Source organism: Neovison vison, chromosome 12 (genome assembly GCF_020171115.1).
Source record: "Neovison vison isolate M4711 chromosome 12, ASM_NN_V1, whole genome shotgun sequence".
Lineage (NCBI taxonomy): Eukaryota > Metazoa > Chordata > Mammalia > Carnivora > Mustelidae > Neogale > Neogale vison.
In genome coordinates, this window is record NC_058102.1 from 48,440,764 (window position 1) to 48,460,052 (window position 19,289).

General features: G+C 43.3%; 1 protein-coding gene across 2 annotated transcripts; it reads right to left on the minus strand.

Moving 5' to 3' along the window:
• Window positions 1–1,884: 1,884 nt before the first annotated feature.
• On the minus strand, window positions 1,885–17,654 carry SLC35E3 (solute carrier family 35 member E3). Of its 2 annotated transcripts, none has more exons than XM_044227191.1 (5): window positions 17,075–17,654; window positions 16,127–16,237; window positions 11,457–11,615; window positions 8,464–8,546; window positions 1,885–4,087 (listed from the first exon to the last, which is right to left on the minus strand). In XM_044227191.1, the coding sequence occupies exons 1-5, from the start codon at window positions 17,474–17,476 to the stop codon at window positions 3,901–3,903; spliced, it is 942 nt and encodes a 313-aa protein (XP_044083126.1). In that variant the 5' UTR covers window positions 17,477–17,654; the 3' UTR covers window positions 1,885–3,900. The 2 variants fall into 2 exon arrangements, with proteins under 2 accessions (XP_044083126.1, XP_044083127.1); XM_044227192.1 differs by lacking the exon at window positions 1,885–4,087 and adding an exon at window positions 8,151–8,213.
• Window positions 17,655–19,289: the final 1,635 nt, after the last annotated feature.

Consider the following 19,289-nt stretch of genomic DNA (forward strand, 5'->3'; position numbering starts at 1 on the left):
TCTCAGCAACACCAACCAGACCCAATAATCAGTGATTCCTGACTTCACCTCCCCCATGCCCTCTATTTTCAATCCATCTCCAGCCAGTTTGATGCTATCTACTAAATTCTCCTGGATCTGTCCACGTCTCTCATCTCACTGCCACCAGCCCTTCAAGCTATCACATCTCGGTACATTGCCTTCCAGCTGGTCTCCTAGCATCCCTCTGGTTCTCCATCATTAGTTTCAAAACAAATGGGTTGACTGTGACAACACTCAGAACACTCCCTCTTGCTCAGACTAGACTCCTAACATGGGCTGCAGGGTGTTCTATGGTCCAGAGGTCAACCTTCCTTTCCAGGCTCATGCCACACCATACCTCCCCTTCCTGAAATGTAGCCTCTCTACTGCATCCCGTTTGTAGTTCGGCTCATCATAATTCCTCCAATCCTTGGGCCTTTTCATGTGCTATTCCATTTTACCAGAATGCGATCCCTTCCCTCTACATATCTAACTTCCATAAATCCATCAAAGCTCAGCTCAGTCGGCTTTTCTTCATGGGCACCCTCACAGACAGCCAATTCTGAACCAGATTCTTGTTATATGCTCTAGAGAAGTACGTGTTTAGCATTTATCTGAATTTGTCATCATAAACTCACTTTGTTTTTATTGAATGCCTTATTTTTAATGTCTTTTTAAATTTAATTAATATTTTCTCTGCTAGAAAGTATAGCAAGTAAATCCAGTTCAAGTTTGGGACTAGAAACACCAACAGAATGTATCTAATAAATCTCGTCTCCATTCTTTCTATCAGACATTCACCTTTGGCCATTCTGTATATTCATTCACCCAACAACTACTTACTGATGGAGTCGATGTGGAATTCTTGATTAATGCTATTGCTTTTATTTTTTTAAAAAGATTTTATTTATTTGTCAGAGAGAGAGAGAGAGAGCGAGCACAAGCAGGCAGAGTGGCAGGCAGAAGCAGAGAGAGAAGCAAGCTCCCTGCCAAGCAAGGAGACCGCTGTGGGACTCGATCCCAGGACCCTGGCTTAACCAACTGAGCCACCCAGGCATCCCAGTGCTGTTGCTTTAAAAAAAAAAAAAAAAAAAGACCAGTAACTTATGACAAGGTTTAAAAAGCATTTTTAAAAATGAAACAGGAGAGGGGCACCTGGGTGGCTCAGTTGGTTAAGGGGCTGCCTTTGGCTCAGGTCATGATCTTGGGGTCCTGGGATTAAGCCCTGCATTGGGCTCTCCGCTGAGCGGTGAGTCTGCTTCTCTCTCTGCCTCTGTGATCCCTCTCTCTCTGTGATTGCTTTCACTCTCTCAAATAAAATCTTTAAAAAATAAAAAAAATAAAAAGTAAATAAAAATGAAACAGGAGAAAGCCCGTTTCATTTCAGAGACAGAGTTCTCCTTTAAGGTATATTATTTTTTTTTTAAAGATTTTATTTATTTATTTTAGAGAGAGAGAGCATGATTGGGGGTAGGGGTAGAGGGAGGGAATCCCAAGCATGGGACTGATTCCCCACTAAGCATGGAGCCCGGCACTGGGCTCCATCTCAGGACCCCAAGATGAGGATCTGAACAGAAATCAAGAGTCAGATACTTAACTGACTGAGCCACCCAGGCACCCGATGTTATGACTATTTTTAAAAGATTTCATTTTTTAAAGTAATCTCTAAACCCAACACGGGGCTCGAACCCACAACCCCAAGATAAGAGTCACGTGCTCCTCTGACTGAGCCAGCCAGGTGCCCCTGTGTTAAATTTAAAGTAGCATGAAAATTTTGTATTAGATTCTGCATTTTTGGGAGCTGGAGAGGCCAGCATTACCACTGTAAACACACACAGATGCTCTCCTTCTTTCACCGGTTCTATAAAGTTCTGACACACAATATGAAAGTAAAAATAACAGGTTCTCTTTATTTGTAACAGGTAAAAACTGAAGTTCGGCCATTTAACACAGAATTAAAAACAAGTACAGTTACATCTGTAACAAAAAGACAGTGAGGGTTCATCCACAGCACAGTTTCTGTGGCTGCGCCCAGTTATTCCTCCAGGAATTTTCTTTTCAATGGGAAGATCATCTTCAGGGCAAAAACTGTTGATGAGACTCCAGTTCCAGTGGTAGGAATTTTATTCATTTATATATACACATACCCTGACCCGATCTTGCTCTAACCTTTTTATTGCCTTCCTACTCTGACATCAGTCATTTATTATAACCCTCCCCAATATGATTATACCCCCCAAGTATTTACAGTTAAAAAGAATTTCCGCATAACACAAATCAACTCAGTTGTTCATATGCAGAAGTCACATAATCTTTGCTGCATGGAAATACTTTTCTCCAGCTTTGGGGAAATAATTATATGTTAATTTAAACACATCCAGAGAACATTTCTTCGACAAACATAATGCCTGAGGCTCATCTGGTAAGAAAGATAGCTTCCTAGTTCTTAGCACAATAAAGTATATCCCTAGAAACTGAGAAGAATCAAAGAATATTTAAAACAAAAACAGAAAATCACACACACTAGTCACTTGAAAATTGACTGATACATTGAAATTCTGTCAAAACAGATTTTCAGTGAGGTTTTTCATTTCAAACAGGCCAGGGGAAAAAAAAATCCTAAAAGGTATATGTAACATTTTTAGAAGAGTTACTTATTACAAGAGGGACTGTTGCAGTCAATTTATTGTGATAAGTTACCAACAACAGCTTTTAATGCTCAACTGTGAAGAAGCTGGAAGGCAGAAACACATTTTGCAAGGAAAATTGCAAATGTGGCACCACATTGCCTTCGGTCGAAACCCTGTATTTCCCTTGTAAGCTAATTTTAAAAAATTATCCCCTTAATAACTAATGGAACTGGTTAAATATTGACTATTTTTCTACTGCTCTTTAAAAGCTTTCCACACATTTTCACCACGTTTCTGCTTAATGTTTGAATAGTATTTGCCCTGACTTTTGCAATGACAATTTTCCTCAGCCACCTTAGAAAGAGAATTCACTACAAAGCTTTCAGTGTCAGAGAAAGCTCCATGCCGGCCTCCAATGTGGAAGGGAGGGTGACAGCAAGGAGGTGACAGCAAGAAGTTACCAAAAGGAAATGCTCAAAGAGGCCAAGAGAACAAATGGGATAAGACACTTGCTCAGCTCCATCCACCCTCTCCTCTTTGGGCCATTGAAACACGGAGCTGTTCTGTTTTTTTAACATCTGATACAGTTTCTGGAGTTCACTGAGAGCTCAGAAACAAGAGAAGACTAATAGCAACTGCAGTTTTCTGGATAACGTGTAACTTCTCCTATCCATTTTCTCTGAAAAAAATGGTACTTTTAGATTTGGATTTTGTCTTAGGGGCTTCTTTCCTATGCTTTGCTTTCTATAAATGCTATTTAATTCCCGTTAGTGAAATAAGCAGGAAGTTACGCTAGACAAACTAAAATAGAAATGCTAGATTTAAATTCTGACTTGAACACTTTGGCTGAAATTATAAAAGAGCTCACACTGGGGGCCACCTATGAGTAAGCAGAGGAGTCCTTGCTGTCCTTCCTTAGAAGGGTCTGAACACTTACAAACCACGACACATGTGTAGTGCGGTGATCTGGACCCCTCTGTCCCTATTATAGAACTTTAATTTCATGTATTTCATTTGGTATAATCAAATCATCCGACAGACTTCATATAACCAGTCCTGGAAAAGAAGCATGAGCCATGGTCTTAGAGGTATTCTAAAAGAGAAAGTCCTATTTATGAATAAAATTTCCTTTGTGTTACTTCTTGCAAACCATCATTCAGTGAATTTTGCGATACAAATTTTTCCTCTTCTATGAAAGTAACTTGCACACTCAATTAACATTTTTTTTTAATCTTCCTGGGGTGACTTTCTCTTCTCCACCAAAACCTAATTATGGACGCTGTACCAGTTTACTCTTACTTCCTTCCTGTTCACTGAGTTTAAAATGGGTATAGGCGAGAATGCCAAATAATGTGCATAACATGCCGAGACCCTGATTAATTGACAATGGATCCTTAAATAAAACATAGCCTCCAAATAAAGTAATGCAGAACTTGAAGTGTCCAAACATGTTATAGCTGAGGGTTTTGGCTAAGGATCAACAAAACCAACAAGGTAGATTGTGACAGCCACACACTCACACACACACTGAGAAGGGAAAACAAGCTAGATGTTACATTCACACAGGCGTGCACACAGACGTGTGAAGCAAAGCCTTCCCGTGGCTGGAGAACTGCATGAAGCATGGACTGATTCGCACCACCCACCTCTCCGCCCCCGCCCCCATAAAGGAAACAAGGACTTTGGCCTGGGTCAATCCCAGGCTTCAGCAACAGTGACCGGAGACTGCCTCAACCACCTCGACTATCTCTCTCCAGAGCAAAGGGGCTATGCTAGAAGGTTGGAAAGGAACTGAGAACAAGGTATAGTGAAGCTATTTTGCCCAGCAACTTATGACTATGTTTTATAGTGCTCTTTCTAATAAACTTCCCCTGGCAAATGCGGGAGATGCGCGTGGCACCAGACAGCAGACTCAAGGTAAACACACCCAGCATGACTCTGTTTGGGAGGGAAACGCAGGGGGCCATGCTACCTGCGCGTGACCCCTTACGTCATCAGGCATAACATTTACCTTCACTGCGGTATCATTCTTCCCATCCTGCAACTGTTAGGGCCCAAGGATTTCAAATAACTTAGATCACCACGTTGGGAAGTGGCAGAGTTGGAGTCCAGACGTGGACGGGTCTATTTAACTCCAACTCCACGTTCCAGTCTGGGGAGCGGCCAGCAGTAACATGCCACCAGATTCGGGCTTTCCAGATCACTGAGCTGAAGATAGACTAAACACGTACCATGCCTTCAAAAATCAGGCTTTCCATATTTTACACGTTTTTCCACATAAATCAGGACTTCACTATGTTTTCAGATGTCTACTGTGTAGCCGGCTATTCTTCCAGTAACGCTATTTGAAATAGCTACCAGGGGCGCCTGGGTGGCTCAGTCTGTTGAGCGTCTGCCTTCCATTCAGGTCTTGATCCCAGGGTCGTGGGCTCAAACCCCAAGTGGAGTCAGGCTCTCTGCTCAGTGGGAGGCCTGTTTCTCTCTCCCCTTCTGCTTGCTGCGCACCAACCCCCACTGGCTTGTGTGCTCTAGTGCTCACTCTCTGTCAAATAAAATTTTAAAAATCTAAAAAAAGAAAGAAAAGAAATAGCTGCCACTCTGTGCCTCAGCTTCCCTGCCTGTCAATGGAAACTGATAAAAGCGACCTCACGGATTAATTAAGCTAATAGATGCACCCCGTGTGCCAGCAGCTGTCAACAGCAGCATTTATGCATGATACACACCTGCCGGGGGCTTGGGGCATCTTCTTGGGGCAACACTCCCCGCACCCCGACCCTGCAGATGTGACCAGCGCTGACTGATGGCAGAGGAGAGCGACAGCTGCAGGGCCGGGCCGGGTGTGCACACCTGGGCCTTCTGACCTCTCCGCTCCCGCTCTGTTTTCTGCCGGTTCCTTCCGGGCAGGAGAACACCGGCCCTGTCACCAGGGGATCTGTGCTCGCCTGACCCACCAGATGGCACTTCCTGAGGGACAGAGGCTCTTCCCCAGGAGCTAATTCTAAATGTTAGGGGACAGGCTTCATTTTCCACGGGGAATTATCTGAAAGCCACTGGTTCTAACACTTCAGTGTTTCTTTACCCCTCAGCCCCTTTTTAAGTAGCTCATGATCTGTGGAAGACAGTTATGTGAGAGGGAAGGCATATGTAAAGAAAATTCTTCAGTGAGGTAAAAATAATAATAATAAATTTAAAATATATGTATATACATACATATATATTTGTATATATATATACACACACACTTTCAATTAAATAAAAAAGGAACACTCTACACCTGGTATTTCCAATTCCCCTCTCTAGTTCCCCTCACTGCCCCAGTCAGGCTTTCCCCCGATGCTCAGAAAGCTCTTGTCAGAACAGCAGCGCCCTCCACCTTCCCAAGGCCCCTCCTCAATTCCTGGCCTTCCTCGGCTTGACCTGTCAGTGGCATTCAACATGGCTGACCCCCCTCCTCCTCACCCAGGGGGTTTATAGGGCTTCCCTCCCCTACCTTGGTCGCTACTCCACTGCCCGTTCGTCTCAGCTCTGGAACAGTTGACACGGACGGGACCCAGGACCCAATCTCTGGGCGGCTCTTCTTCTACTTGTTTACTTGGTAATTGGCCTCCCTGCTTCAAACAGCCGCCACACAGGACACCTGACTGTCCCTGGAACAGCTGCAGCTGAGATCCCGACCTTGAACTCTCAGACTTGCTCTCCCCACAGCTCCCCACCCCCAAACCTCCTTCAGGCTGTTCTACTTCAGCTGCGGCAGTGCCATTCTCTCAGTGCAGTGCTCCTCAGCCGGGGTGACGTTGCCACCAAAAAGGACTAGGCATCTTTTCGGCTGTCATAATTGGGAAAAAGGGGGCGCCACTGGCACCCAGCAGGCAGAAGCCGGGGTGCTGCTGAACATCCTGGAGTGCACCCGACAGGCGTCTGCAAACAAGTCCAACCTTGTCCAACCCACAAGGTCAACTGCACTCATGCTGAAACACCCGCTTCAGGCTGTCCTCAACACCGTAGCCCAGAGTGATCATGTTAGAATGTAGATAAAAGCTCATCCCTTCTTTGCTCCGAGGGCCAACAGCTTCCCATCTCAGGTGCAAGCTCTGCTCAGCCCAGCGCCCTGTTCTGCTCAGAGCCTTACTATTCCCCAAGCTGCGCTCTCCCTGCTGCAACCTCGAGGCCTCCTGGTAGCTCGTCAGGGCCTCCCGGTGGCTCCCTCTGCCAGGAACACTCTTCATCCTGGTCTGCATGGGGCGGCTTCATTTCCTCCAGGTCTTCACTCCAAAATCCCCTCCCTGTAGATGCCCTCCTGACTCTCCCTGCGAATTTCAACCCAGTCCCCAACATTTCAGATCCTCTTCCCTGCTTTACTTTTTGTCCTTGGCACCTCACAGTATCTGACACTGTACATGTATAAGTGAATTTTTTTCTTGTTTAGTCTCCCTCACCAGAAAGGAAACCTGGGAGAGCAAGGATTTTTGCTCATCCCTGTATCTCCATGCCCAACATATGGTAGATATTCATCATGGAAGGACTTATTAAGTCAGTGCATGCTTTATAGTGGTTGTTCAATAAACATTGGTTGAGGGGTACCTGGGTGGCTCAGTTGTTAATGTTGTTGGCCTTTGGCGCAGATCATGATCACAGGGTCCTGAGATCGAGCCCTGTATCGGGCTCCCTGCTTAGCCAGGAACGTGCCTCTCTCTCTCCCACTCCCCCTGCTTGTGTTCCCTCTCTCACTGTCTTTCTCTCTCTGTCAAATAAATATAATCTTAATAATAATAATTTAAAAATTTTTAAAAATATTGGTTGAATGAATGAATGTTCTTAATCAGGGCACAGCACTGGATACCTTGATTCGGCAGCAGGGGGCACAAGGTCGGGGACTAGACTCTGTGGGTCCAAATCTGGATACCAGACTTCTCAGCCATATGACCTTAAGCATATTACTTAACCTCTCTGCACCTCTGCTTCCTCCTCTGCAAAATACAATGATAGAATTTATCCAACAGAGCTGCTTTGAGAGTCCAATGCCTACTATATCTGAGGTGTTTCTTTCCAACAGAGCCTAGTGCAAGATAAATACTTACTAAATGTAGTTTTTTTTTTTTTTAATCATTCTTTTTATAACTGCTGTATGCTTTTTTATTTTGGTGACATCTCAGCATTCACTCATTTAAATAGATCAGCACACTTGGATATGATGTTACTAAACTACCTCTCTGAATTGGGGAAATCCTTCTATGCCTTTGCTTAAGAGTGGAGAAGGAGTGAAACGAGAAGAGAAACAGAATGACAAGTAAAATGTTACAAATGATTCAGACCTTTGAGGCCTGATTTCATTTCTTGATTGGGAAGTAACACTGAGAAAAACAGGCACACCCATATCCAAATAAGTACAAAACCATGTTCAAAAGTCAGATGTCAATGGTCTGAAGTTATCTTTTGTTTTTGGATTGGCTGTACCTGTACTTTATTACTACAGGGACTGAAAATTGATTAAAAAAACAAACAAACAAACAAAAACCCAGCGTCCATTCCATTATCCACTCAACAACTATTTATTTAACTCCACTATAGGCCAGGCTTGGTGTTCTATGTTGATTTTGATAAGGGTAAAGGTCACTTACTGCATAAGAAAACTAACCCATTTCCCTGGCTCACCTTTCTTTAAGTTTCCATAGAGTCTAGTGTGGAAAGATACAGGAAAAGACTGAAGATCAGCCTAGCTACTCAATTTAGAACACGTAATAGTAAATGCAAGACTCACAGAAGAAAATGAATGTGACAGAGTTTGGGAAAATAGAAAAGACAATGCATTCATGAGCCGTTAGGAAAAGGATACGTGACTGGTGACGTGTTCCCAATGATCCAATAAATCGATAAATTCACCATGAAAGCTATTACTCCAGAGAGCAGCACCATAAGCTACAAACAAACCCAAAGAATCATTAATGTAAAGCAGTTGCGATCATTATCATCATCAAGTAAAAATCCATCTCATTAGGCATTTCTAAAAACTTAAATAACCACCATTAAGAATAAGAGTTTTAAAAAAATCCATTTGGGAGACGACAAGAATTGAGGGTAAAATAGCAGAACGAATAGTATTTGGAAATGTAATTTTGTCTACAAGGTGCAATAGAAAATTCTCCAGTAACATCCTGGTTGAATGCAAATTTCCAGGTTCACTTTTCTTATCCATCTGAAGAAAATTTATTTTGTAATAATTTCTAATTATAAAAGTAATACATATTCCATATAGAAAAATCAGAAAATAAAAGATAAGAAAAAAGAAGGTAAGGACTTTTATAATCCTAACCACCCACCACTGTTAATACCTTTGTATGTATCCTTCCAGATGTTTTTCTATTAATTGCTCATATTTATTCTTATTTAAATTAAATCAATGGGTGTTCAGTGGTTTTCCATGACCATACCTTTTGAGGAACAGAATAGGATCTTGTCCTCAAAGAGCTTGGAAACCACTTGACGACATACTAAAAATCATGATAATCATAGCTGGCACTTACCCAGCGCTTATGACATGTCAACAACTGTCCTCCATGTTTTATATATATTAACTAGTTTAGTGTTCACAAACACCCATGAGGTAGTAAAATATTATCCCTTTTCACAGACGAACAGAGGAAGGAAAAGCACTTTGCCTTTGATCACACAGTAGTACGTGGTAGGGCTGAGATGAAGCCCAGGCAGACTGATTCAGGAGGCCCAGTATATAACCCATTCCACTGTGCCACCTCTTAGCCACAGGAAAGCCAGTGAGCTCAGGAAATAGGTAAAAGGGTCTGGAATGCTGCCTCATGAAGAGACGAACACACAACAGATTTTTTACAAATCTCTAGGCAGGAGATATCCTTTAGGGCTCGGGGAGGGAGTGGGTGTTTGGACCTTGAATGCATGTACAGATTAGACAAAGAAGGGGTAGGACTCCAAGTTGTCGCAAAAGTAGGGGCCAAAGCACGGCTGCAAGAAAGCACAAGACGTGTGCGTGGGACGTGAAGGAACTGGCTTGGCTGAGGATGGGGGACAAAGTGGCTGAGCCCCTGTGGGCCCCTAGCGCATCCATTCAGACCTTTCCCACTGTTGTATTTAAAAGATTATAAAGTCATATTCTACTTCCAAAATAAGAGAATTAGATAAAGTATCAGTTATGATTTGAATTATTAAGAAATATAAATTCTAAAGAAAAAATGTCGTATTTGAAGAGTCCTCTGTCCTCTGAGGCTTTTATCAGCTTTTAGATCACGGAGGTCACAGGAGGACTGAAGGAGCTGGATTTGGGTCCTATTTAGGTAACAACAGTAACACTTCATTTGTTTTACCACAGTGAGTCCGTTATATTTTCAACTAAGAGCATTAAAGACTTAAAAAACTGTTTCTAGAAATATACTGTTGTTAATTTTATTGAGTTGACAGAATGTTTCACGCGTACTCCTTGATGACTTGAACCATCACTGAAAACATAATTGCCTGCTCGACTTTGAGGCAACGATGCCCTCTAGGGACCTTAAGGAACGACGGTGACTCTTTCTCACTCAGTGGACTCAGACTGCTATGCTCTTAGTTCCTCTGACTTTTTGGGGGCCACTTTTCTTCTTCGACTCTGTCCGGGGCCTATCGCAGAAAGCCCCTCCTTCTGGTTTAAGCTATCTATGCTGCAAGGTGTGAAGACCAGGTAACCAAGACGGCTAGCACTTTGGTAAAATTAAGAGGAAATACTATCTGAGAGACGGACAAGTGATTTCTACCGTGGAAACAAGGTTATATGCAAAATATGTGAACTGGAAACCACCAGCATTTGCTCACAGGCAGCGGAGCAGAGCACCTGAGAACGTGGGTTTTGGAGTCAGCATGCTTGGTCTGCTGACTGATTGTGGGATCTTAAGTCAGCTCCTTACATCTGCCCCTCAGTTTCCTCATCCTCTACCCTAAATATGAGGATAATAATAGCAGTCACCTAATAATGTTGTTATGAGGATTAAATAAGTTAACATTTGCCAAGTGTTGGAGTTGTTCTCAGGATAGAGTAAGGGCTGTGCAAGTCTGCGAAATGATCACTACCAACAAACAAGCCTTTTCTGCGTACTGTGTTCCAAAGGTTAAGGTTGTGGGAAGCAGAAATTCCTTCCCTAAGGAGGGGGGTTGTAGTTTCTAACTTAAAATGTCCCCAAAGTACACCTCCCTTTGATATGGACATTCTGCTCTTAGAACTCTATTCCAAAGGAAAAAAAAGCGCCAGTTCCCAAAGATATATATAATAAGGCTGTCTACTGCAACACCGGATCTATTATACGGACACTGAACAGAACATCTGAAGAGATGTTCACGAGGTACGAAGCGAGAAAAGCAAGATGCAGAAAATTATTTTCGTTATGACCCCACTTGTCAAAGAAATAAACATTTAATTTATGTATATACATGTGTGTACGTGTATGTGTACTGTTTACATGCGTATGGATAGCACAGAGCAAAATATGGAAGAACACACACTAGAATGTTAACAAGACTTACCTCCAGGGGGCAGAGACGGGGAAATGAAATGCTGAATGTGTGCGGGGAGGAGGGCCGGGGAAAAGGAATCCATGATCAGAACAGCATTTATGACACGAGTCCGTGTCTGTAAAATTACACACACACACTTCACTGTGCCTCAGTCTCTTCATCTAAAAGAGAATCCTTCGCTTGCCTCCCTTCAAGGGTAATTATGAGGATTAAATGTGAGACTGGATCTGAGATCGTGCTCTGAAAACTAAAAAGCGCACTAATAGCAGAGGGATGATTCTCTTGTTTCTTAGCGAAACAATGAGAACTTACCAATGCAGACAGTGACCAGGGGCCAAATATTCCTCCTTCTCCGAACACTGGCTCGAAGAAGGGCACGGCGACCAGCAACATGGCGGAGGACATGGGGGCCTGGTAATACAAGAGCTGCATGGAGTTCACTTGCAATTCATGCTGCTTGGCTCCTACCCACTGAAAATCAGGAGACGAAAGGCGTGAGGTTAGGAAAAAGAACCATCACCACTTAGTAAACAAAAGATGTGACTCCAGTCACCAGGATGGGAACATGGGGCAGGGCTGGGGGAAGCAGAAATCCCTAATTCTTCTACAAGGCTCCAAAGATCAATTTTTTTTAAAAAGATCAATAATATACAAATGTCCTTGAAGCATCCTGGATGAAAGGAGCTTTGCAAATTCAATGTATGACAATCTATTTTCTTTTCAGTTATAAAGAAGGAGGAAAAAATATCCTCTCTTCCCTGCTGACCCTAGTAAATGGGGCAAGTCAATGAATTCACATAGGGGGGCCCACGAATATCAGATCTTGGGAAAAGGAGACAGGAGTGGACATTTCGGTGACCAGCAGGAACAGAGATGTAGTGTTAGACTTCACTTCTTTCTAAAACTGCTCCCCCACCCCTCAAAAGAAGTAGGGGGTAAGCAGGGCAGACTAATTAGGGATTGACAGGAACCTCAGTGATCCTGGCTACCAGTGAGGGTGGCTCTAGAGTAGTATGTGAGACCTTTTCATTAATGTAAGAAAACCCAGACAATGGCAGAAGGAATTTTCTTCTTTCTGGATTTTACTGTGGGTAATCCCCCTTGAGTACACTAGAAGAAATTAGGTAATTGCAAATCATTTTAAAAGACTGTATTGGGGCACCTGGGTGGCTCAGTCGGTTAAGTGTCTGCCTTGGGCTCAGGTCATGATTTCAGGGTCCTGGAATCGAGCCCACATTGGCGGGCTCTCTGCTCTTCGGGGAGCCTGCTTCTCCTTCTCCCTCTCCCTGACGCTCACCCTGTTTGTGCGTGTGCTCACTCTCTCTGTCAAATAAAATAAAATCTTAAAATAATAAACAAATAAAGATTGTATCATTCAAGGGGTGCCCGCGTGGCTCAGTCAGTTGAGCATCTAACCCTTGATTTTGGCTCAGCTCGTGCTCTCAGGGTTGTGGGATCGAGCCTAAGTTGGGTTCCACACTGAGTGCAGAGCTGGCTGGTCACTCTTCCTCTGCTCCTCTCCCTGTTCATTCTCTCTCTTTTTCTAAAATAAACAAAATCTTTTAAAAAGATTTTTTTTAAAAAGCCTGTATTATTCAGGAGAACCAACACCTCAAATCCCATCCATCCTCAAAATGTTTCACAAATATGACTGAGAGGAGGCTTTAGAGAAGGCCTGACAGGACTGGTTGAATACGATCTGGCAGGAGCAGCCAAGCTTTTGAATAACTGCTCCTACATAATTCTTCTTCCTGTAGATCTGGGTATCCTGTTCTATAAACTTGAAAGCTATAGAAATACACCAAGACAAAAATAGAAGAGCAGGAAATTTGAAACATACTCTGCCCGCCTTCACTGAGCGTCTTCTGTGACTACGAAGGACAAAGAACCAATTCTTCTGCGGCCTGCTCCTGGGGAGGGTACAGGGAGCAAAAACGGAGGCAGAGTGTGGATGCCCGCCCCTCGGTTTCTTTAGCAGCCTCACTGGATAGCTGCGTGTGTGACACAGAACCGCCTGGAACGGTGGCTCTTCTCAGGGCCTCCATTTCTCACTGCACTGCTCCCTGGCTTCTGCCCATCATTGCTCTAATGCAACTGCTCCCCCAAAGGGCACTGTCACCTCCAGAGGTGACATCCCTCTGCCCTCTTCCTGTGGGGGCTGTCTGCGGAATGGGCAAGTCTCCTGGAAGACCTTGACTTCTGATCTGCACTGTTTCCTCACTCACGTCTTCCTTCATCGACTATATGTAAGGTAGATGTCCCATCTTTTTCTTTTATCTCCCTGACTGATCTCACTTACACCTGAAGACATCTTCAGCTCTGACCTCCTTTCTCAGGGCACCGCTAGTCCCCAAACTTCCAACAGCTTACCGGCTGCCTTCACTTACACTATCTGCAGGGACTAAAGCCAACTCAGTACTTACCTCCCCAAATTAGCTTCTCCTGTGTTGCTCCCATCATTAAAGACCTCATCTCCCCCAAGGATGAGATGCCTTCCTTTTCTCATTCTACATTCTGTCCGGTACTGCTCATTCCTTCTCCAAAAGGTTCCTGGGCTCTGTGTTTTCCTCCGCATGTGTTTTCCTCTCCCACTCTCTGTCTGGTGCCTTCCTGTCTTCCCCTTGAACCACACACAGCCTCCTAGATGCTCATCTGTCACTGTCACCAGTTACTTCGCTGAAACACAGGTAATGATCAAGTCACTCCTCCGCTCCCCCAATCTAAACCCCTTCCTGGCGCCTGCAGGATAAGCAGCACACTTCCTCAGCATGACATTCAAGACTGTGCCATCTGGTCTTGCCCACCCTTAAGCCTCAGGTTTCCACAAGGCAACTAGAATCTCACCAAATCCATCAAGTTCTCCAGAAATGCTCCGTATGTCCACACATCGTTGCAAAGAAAGACCTCTGCTGTACTACTCTGCTAAGCAAATTCCTGTGGGCCCTTCCATTTAAATCGCTAACTTTTCCATGAAGTCTTAACCTCACCACTCCCTTGTAGAACTGCCACTTCCTCCTGGATGTTCCGCAGAACTTTCCTCAGACCCTGAGCTACACTGCGATTAGCGGTCTACATGTGTTTCTACCATGCTGGATTTTAGTTGCTTTTCATCTTTGTATCTTCAAGGCTGAGCATCAAGCAAAAGGAATGTCTGCTGAACGAACGCCTAAGGGAATCCGCCATCTTTCCGCAACTAAAGCTATTACCTTATCACTCATCTTTTAACTCCTTTGATTGCCCTAACAGTATAAGAAGAAATAACTTAGAAATTACACCTGGATACAATGGGAAATTACAGTCTTTTTTTTTTTTTTAAGATTTTATTTATTTGTTTGACAGAGAGATCACAAGCAGACAGAGAGGTAGGCAGAGAGAGGGGGAAGGAGGCTCTCCGCTGAGCAGAGAGCCCGATGTGGGGCTCAATCTCAGGACCCTGAGATCATGACCTGAGCTGAAGGCAGAGGCTTAACCCACTGAGCCACCCGGGCACCCCGAAAATACAGCTTTTTTAAAATGAACTTTTGGGGAGTCCTTAACAGTACTTTTACTGTTTACTAATAATAGAAAACTCTGCCTATTAGTTTGTCCACAATCATTCCTTAGTCAATCCCATTTCAAATATGTACCTGAGGGATACAGAATCCTAATCTACAGAATCTATCTTTGATTCTAATCTACAGTAATTTTGAGGCTTGTGGTGAAAATGGTCATATTGGCAAGGACAGTGAACACTCTGAGTTGAATTTATGTGTCAGGGATACAAGAAATTCTGATGTTCAATAAATAAAATTTCTTGTTGTACTTAGTAAATAAGTAATCCCTCTTGGGCAAAAAAAAAAAATCTGCTTAACAAAAAAAGAGGCATAGGAATGTTCACTTACTGTATCTAATAACAAAATTTAAACTCACTGAAGTATATCTAAGCAAACCTTCTTAAAGCACAAGGGTGAGCTTGCTCTAATTCCTCTCTGCAGTGAGAGTATCTTGGAGCCAATGACAGCACAGAGTGGTCTTCCTGACATCTCTTCCTGACATTGGTCTCTTATTTACACAGCTCCTTCCCACTTAAAAATGTACTCAACCCCACAATGTATATACAACAATGTTTCTGAATGATCAGTACTATAATGTTTCAGATGCTAAGGCTATATTCTTAAACCTGTAACATTCATAACAAGAATACCTTAGTTTATAACCAGCAGATATTTGTGGGGGAAAAAAAATCAGTTACATAATTTGGTTCTGACTCCCCATGCAGGCACACACAGAATTTCCAGTCCAAGGTTTTCAGTATAGAGAAAATACTGTTTCACAGCACCCTACATCAAGTTATTTTTCCCCACTACCTAAGAAACAACAACAAAAAATACTTGCTGAGGTTTTACGGTAATGAAGTGAGTGGATCCAGGCATAAATTTTTAATGAGAGCCTCCTATAGGCAAGGCACTGGGATACAATAGTACCAGAAGTGAAATACCCATTGCTAGAAAATATGGATATAGACAAATCATTGGAAGGTGATGTAAAAGTAGTATCAGCAGCATATTTTTTGAGGAAAAGATTTATAAATCTCAAATTTTCCTTTCCTGTTCAAATTTTGGAAAAGGACTTGCTCCTTCATAGTAATCTTATAATTAAAGAGTAAATCACAAATTTCACCAGTAGTCTCGGATTCAAGAATGAAGTCTTATTACTTATTTTGTAAAGATTTCCCAGATAATGCTACAGCATCCCCACCAACTCAGACTGCGAAGCACGGATATTATACACTTACAACAGGTAGGGAGGTACTTGGTGAGCATCAAACATCAAAGTTTCTCTGACTCCTTTCTTCTCTTCACCTTGAGTCAGACAATTTATGCAATTATGCTTTCTTCCCAACAGTCTATTGTCTCTATACTGTATTTTCTAAACCTTGGGATACAGCTTCAAAATTTATGAAATCTGCTAAAAAGGCACATAAAGAAAAAAAAATTACCAACCACTTGATAAAGGGATGTAACTAAAACACCAAGAGCAGCAAACACCATTCCAAGGAAATTAAACTTCACATCGTAATAAGAATTTAGGATTACACCTAAGGTTATAGGAATCTGTAAAGAAAAAGAGGCAAATGTCGTTCAGATTAAATTGATGAGGCATAAATGTAGTATTTCTTTCATGTTGTCTTACAAGGTTAATCATAAAAACATCACTGGGAAACAATGAACCTCTATAATTGGATTTTTTTTCCATTTGAAAAACAAACTGATTTCTTCAAAATGAAATAAGTTAATTCTATATTTATGTTCATATTTAATTCTACTTAAAGTTCTGGGTAAAATTAATGAGTCAATGCATTGCAATTTGCAACAAACACATTAAACCTGCAAGTACAGAGGACCCCCCCAACTAGTGTCTAAACAACCCATAAGCATGAAGGTATAACAAAAGCATTAAGAATTTAAAAACTGTAAATTATTAAGTACTAAAATTATCATTTCCTTTTATTTAAAGACACAAAAAACCTCTGCAGTATGTCGCTGCAGACATACTCGGAGACATATTGTATATTGAATCTTTAACGTTTACCATATAAGATTTTATTCTCCTGGGTCAAAGGAGGGCCATTTTTCAGTTTGAGATTTTGCAGATATTCTGAAACGCTGAATTGCATAACGCTATACAGCTTTCTTTTCTTACCAATCACAGCATTTACGGATTTCCATCAAGCAGTAGTTACTAAAACTTAAACAGGCACACTCTTCTGGGCTAAGAGCCCAACAGAGTGCCAAGATGACTTTATTCACCTCTCCCAAATAAACCTGAAGTTCACATGGCCACAGATGACTCATTGGTGGATTTCAAGACGATGGGGAAAGAGTGTGGGAGAAAGATGGTCCAGGAGATGGACTGGTAAAGGTGCGCCTTGCCAAGCTGAAGCTACTCACCAGCGTGAGCTGTATTTTGGTAGAGAAGGTTTTCTTGTAGCAGAGGGTCTGGATGACTATGATGACCGGCGTGGTCATGGCCTTGGCCAGCTGATAGGTGCCTATGGTGTTATTCTGCAGAGAGAGGTTGGTGAAGACCACGAAGCCACAGAAGCTGAGGGCCAGGAGGAGGAGTTTGGAAGGCGGTAGACTTTTAGGGGCAAAGATGTCCAGCTTCTGGCAGATATACAAGCCCAGCCAGGTGACCACGAAGTGCACCAGGGTCAGGCTCATGTTAGGGAAGCCGTGGTGCACATAGATCCATTTGTTGAGAAACACGATGCAGATGGACACTAGGAGGTTGAGCAGGAGCCCAGCGGCGATGCGCCCGTTGCCTCGCATTCGGTCCGCAAGCGATGCCATAACCCCGGCCAAGCCGGGGCCCTCCAGACCCCGAGAGGGATGCCCAGCCTGCCTCCCGCTGCTCTCCCCCTCCTCCGCCGCCGCCACGTCCTCTCCGGCTTCACGGTCTGGCCCGGGAGAGGCATGCACTCTCCACGTCCCGGGCGGGCAGCAGCCTCAGCCGCACACACATGCTCCGCCGCCGCCCATTCAGCTGGTGACTACGCGGCAGCACGTCCCGCGCGCCCCGCCCCGCTCCGCCCGCGACCACGTGGTTCGGGGCGCCGGAGCTTCCGCCCGCGAGTTGTGGATGGGGCGGTCTCTACCCTGCGCAGGCGCGTTGGGCTCGGCGTGAGATTGAAAACCGCGTCCTCGGTCCCCTCTTCGGTGGCCTAACGCCAGCTCTGGCTGGTCCGTCTGGGACCCCTCTCTTGATGTTGGACATCTCCTGTGTGTCAGTGGACTCACTCGCTAGACAGCTGCTTTCAAGCTGGTGGAGTGCGGACGCTATGGGCCAGTTTTATGTACAAGACAGGTGATGAGCAAATGTGGTCATAGCCAAAGAAGGGACAGCATTACTTCTTGGAAACTTATTTTTAAACATTTTATCTTAACAATCAAAACATACAAAATAGCATGATGAACTCATACTTATCATCGTTAGTACACCATTTCGATTTTCTTTTTGAATCAATGTTGGGGCTTTTAATTGTTCTCGAAAAATAGCAGGCTAACCTAAATGTCCTTATATACTTGGTTAGCGTTGTATATTTAAAATTTAAAATTTATTTACCATACCTACCATATTTAAAATTTATTTTTATCTATTGTCCTACCACTTACTGTAAAAACTACGCATTTGGGTTTTTTTGTCTTGTTTTTGTCCCTTGATTAGTCTTGCCAGTAATTTGACTATTGTAAGCTTAAGTTTTTATTTTATTTGGAGAGAGAGAGAGCGAGAGCACGCAAGCACATAAGCAGGGGGAACAGGCAGCAGGAGAAGCAGGCTCCCTGTGGAGCAGAGAGCCGGATGGGCTATGGGATCCCAGGGCCCTGGGATCATGACCGGAGTCTGAGCTGAAGGCAGACGCTTAACCGACTGAACCAGGGATCCCATAGTTTGACTATTTTATTGGCCTTTTCAAAGATTACTTCTAGCAATTTTGATTCAGGTTATTTCTTTTCTTCTTCTTTTTCTCCCTAATTTCTTGGATAGAATGTTCAGTTAATTTATTTAAAAATAAAAGGACTTTGGGGCACCTGGGTGGCTCAGTGGGTTGAGCACAACTCGTGGTTTCGCTCAGGTCATGACCTCAGGGTGAAGAGATGGAGCCCCTAGTCTGGGGTGCTGCACTCAGCTGCTGGAGTTACCTCCCTTCTCCTTTCCATCCTCTCTGTTCTTGCCCATGCTCACTTGGGGATGGACATGCATGCTCTTTCTCTCCCTCAAATAAATAAAATACTTGAAAAATAATAATAATAAAAAAAGGACTTAGGCTATGAGTTTCCCTCCTGAGAATACCTTTACTCACAGTCAAGACAGTATAATATTCTCAGTCCTTTTTATTTTAAGATTCTATTTTTTATTCGACAAAAAGACAGTGAGAGGGAATACAAGCAGAGGGAGTGGGAAAGGGAGAAGCAGGCTTCCCACTGAGCAGGGAGACCTATGTGGGGCTCAATCCTCTTGGGATCAGATGTGTAGCGACTGAGCTACCCAGGTGCCCCAGTCCTTAATTCCCAAGTAGTCTGATTGACAATTTTAATTTCCTCTTTGATGTAAGAATTATTCAAATATTGAGCCCCTGTTTTGTGTCAGGCACTAAATTTGGCA

Excerpts from the sequence above, each read along its gene's own strand:
- SLC35E3 (XM_044227191.1), bottom strand. The coding sequence starts at position 17,476 with ATGGCATCGCTTGCGGACCGAATGCGAGGCAACGGGCGCATCGCCGCT. Across the intron at positions 8,547-11,456 it reads CCTGGTCACTGTCTGCATTG|CTTATGGTGCTGCTCTCTGG; the intron begins GTAAGTTCTCAT and ends GTTTGTTTGTAG. Across the intron at positions 4,088-8,463 it reads GGGAACACGTCACCAGTCAC|CTATAACATGTTTGGACACT; the intron begins GTATCCTTTTCC and ends CAAAACCCTCAG.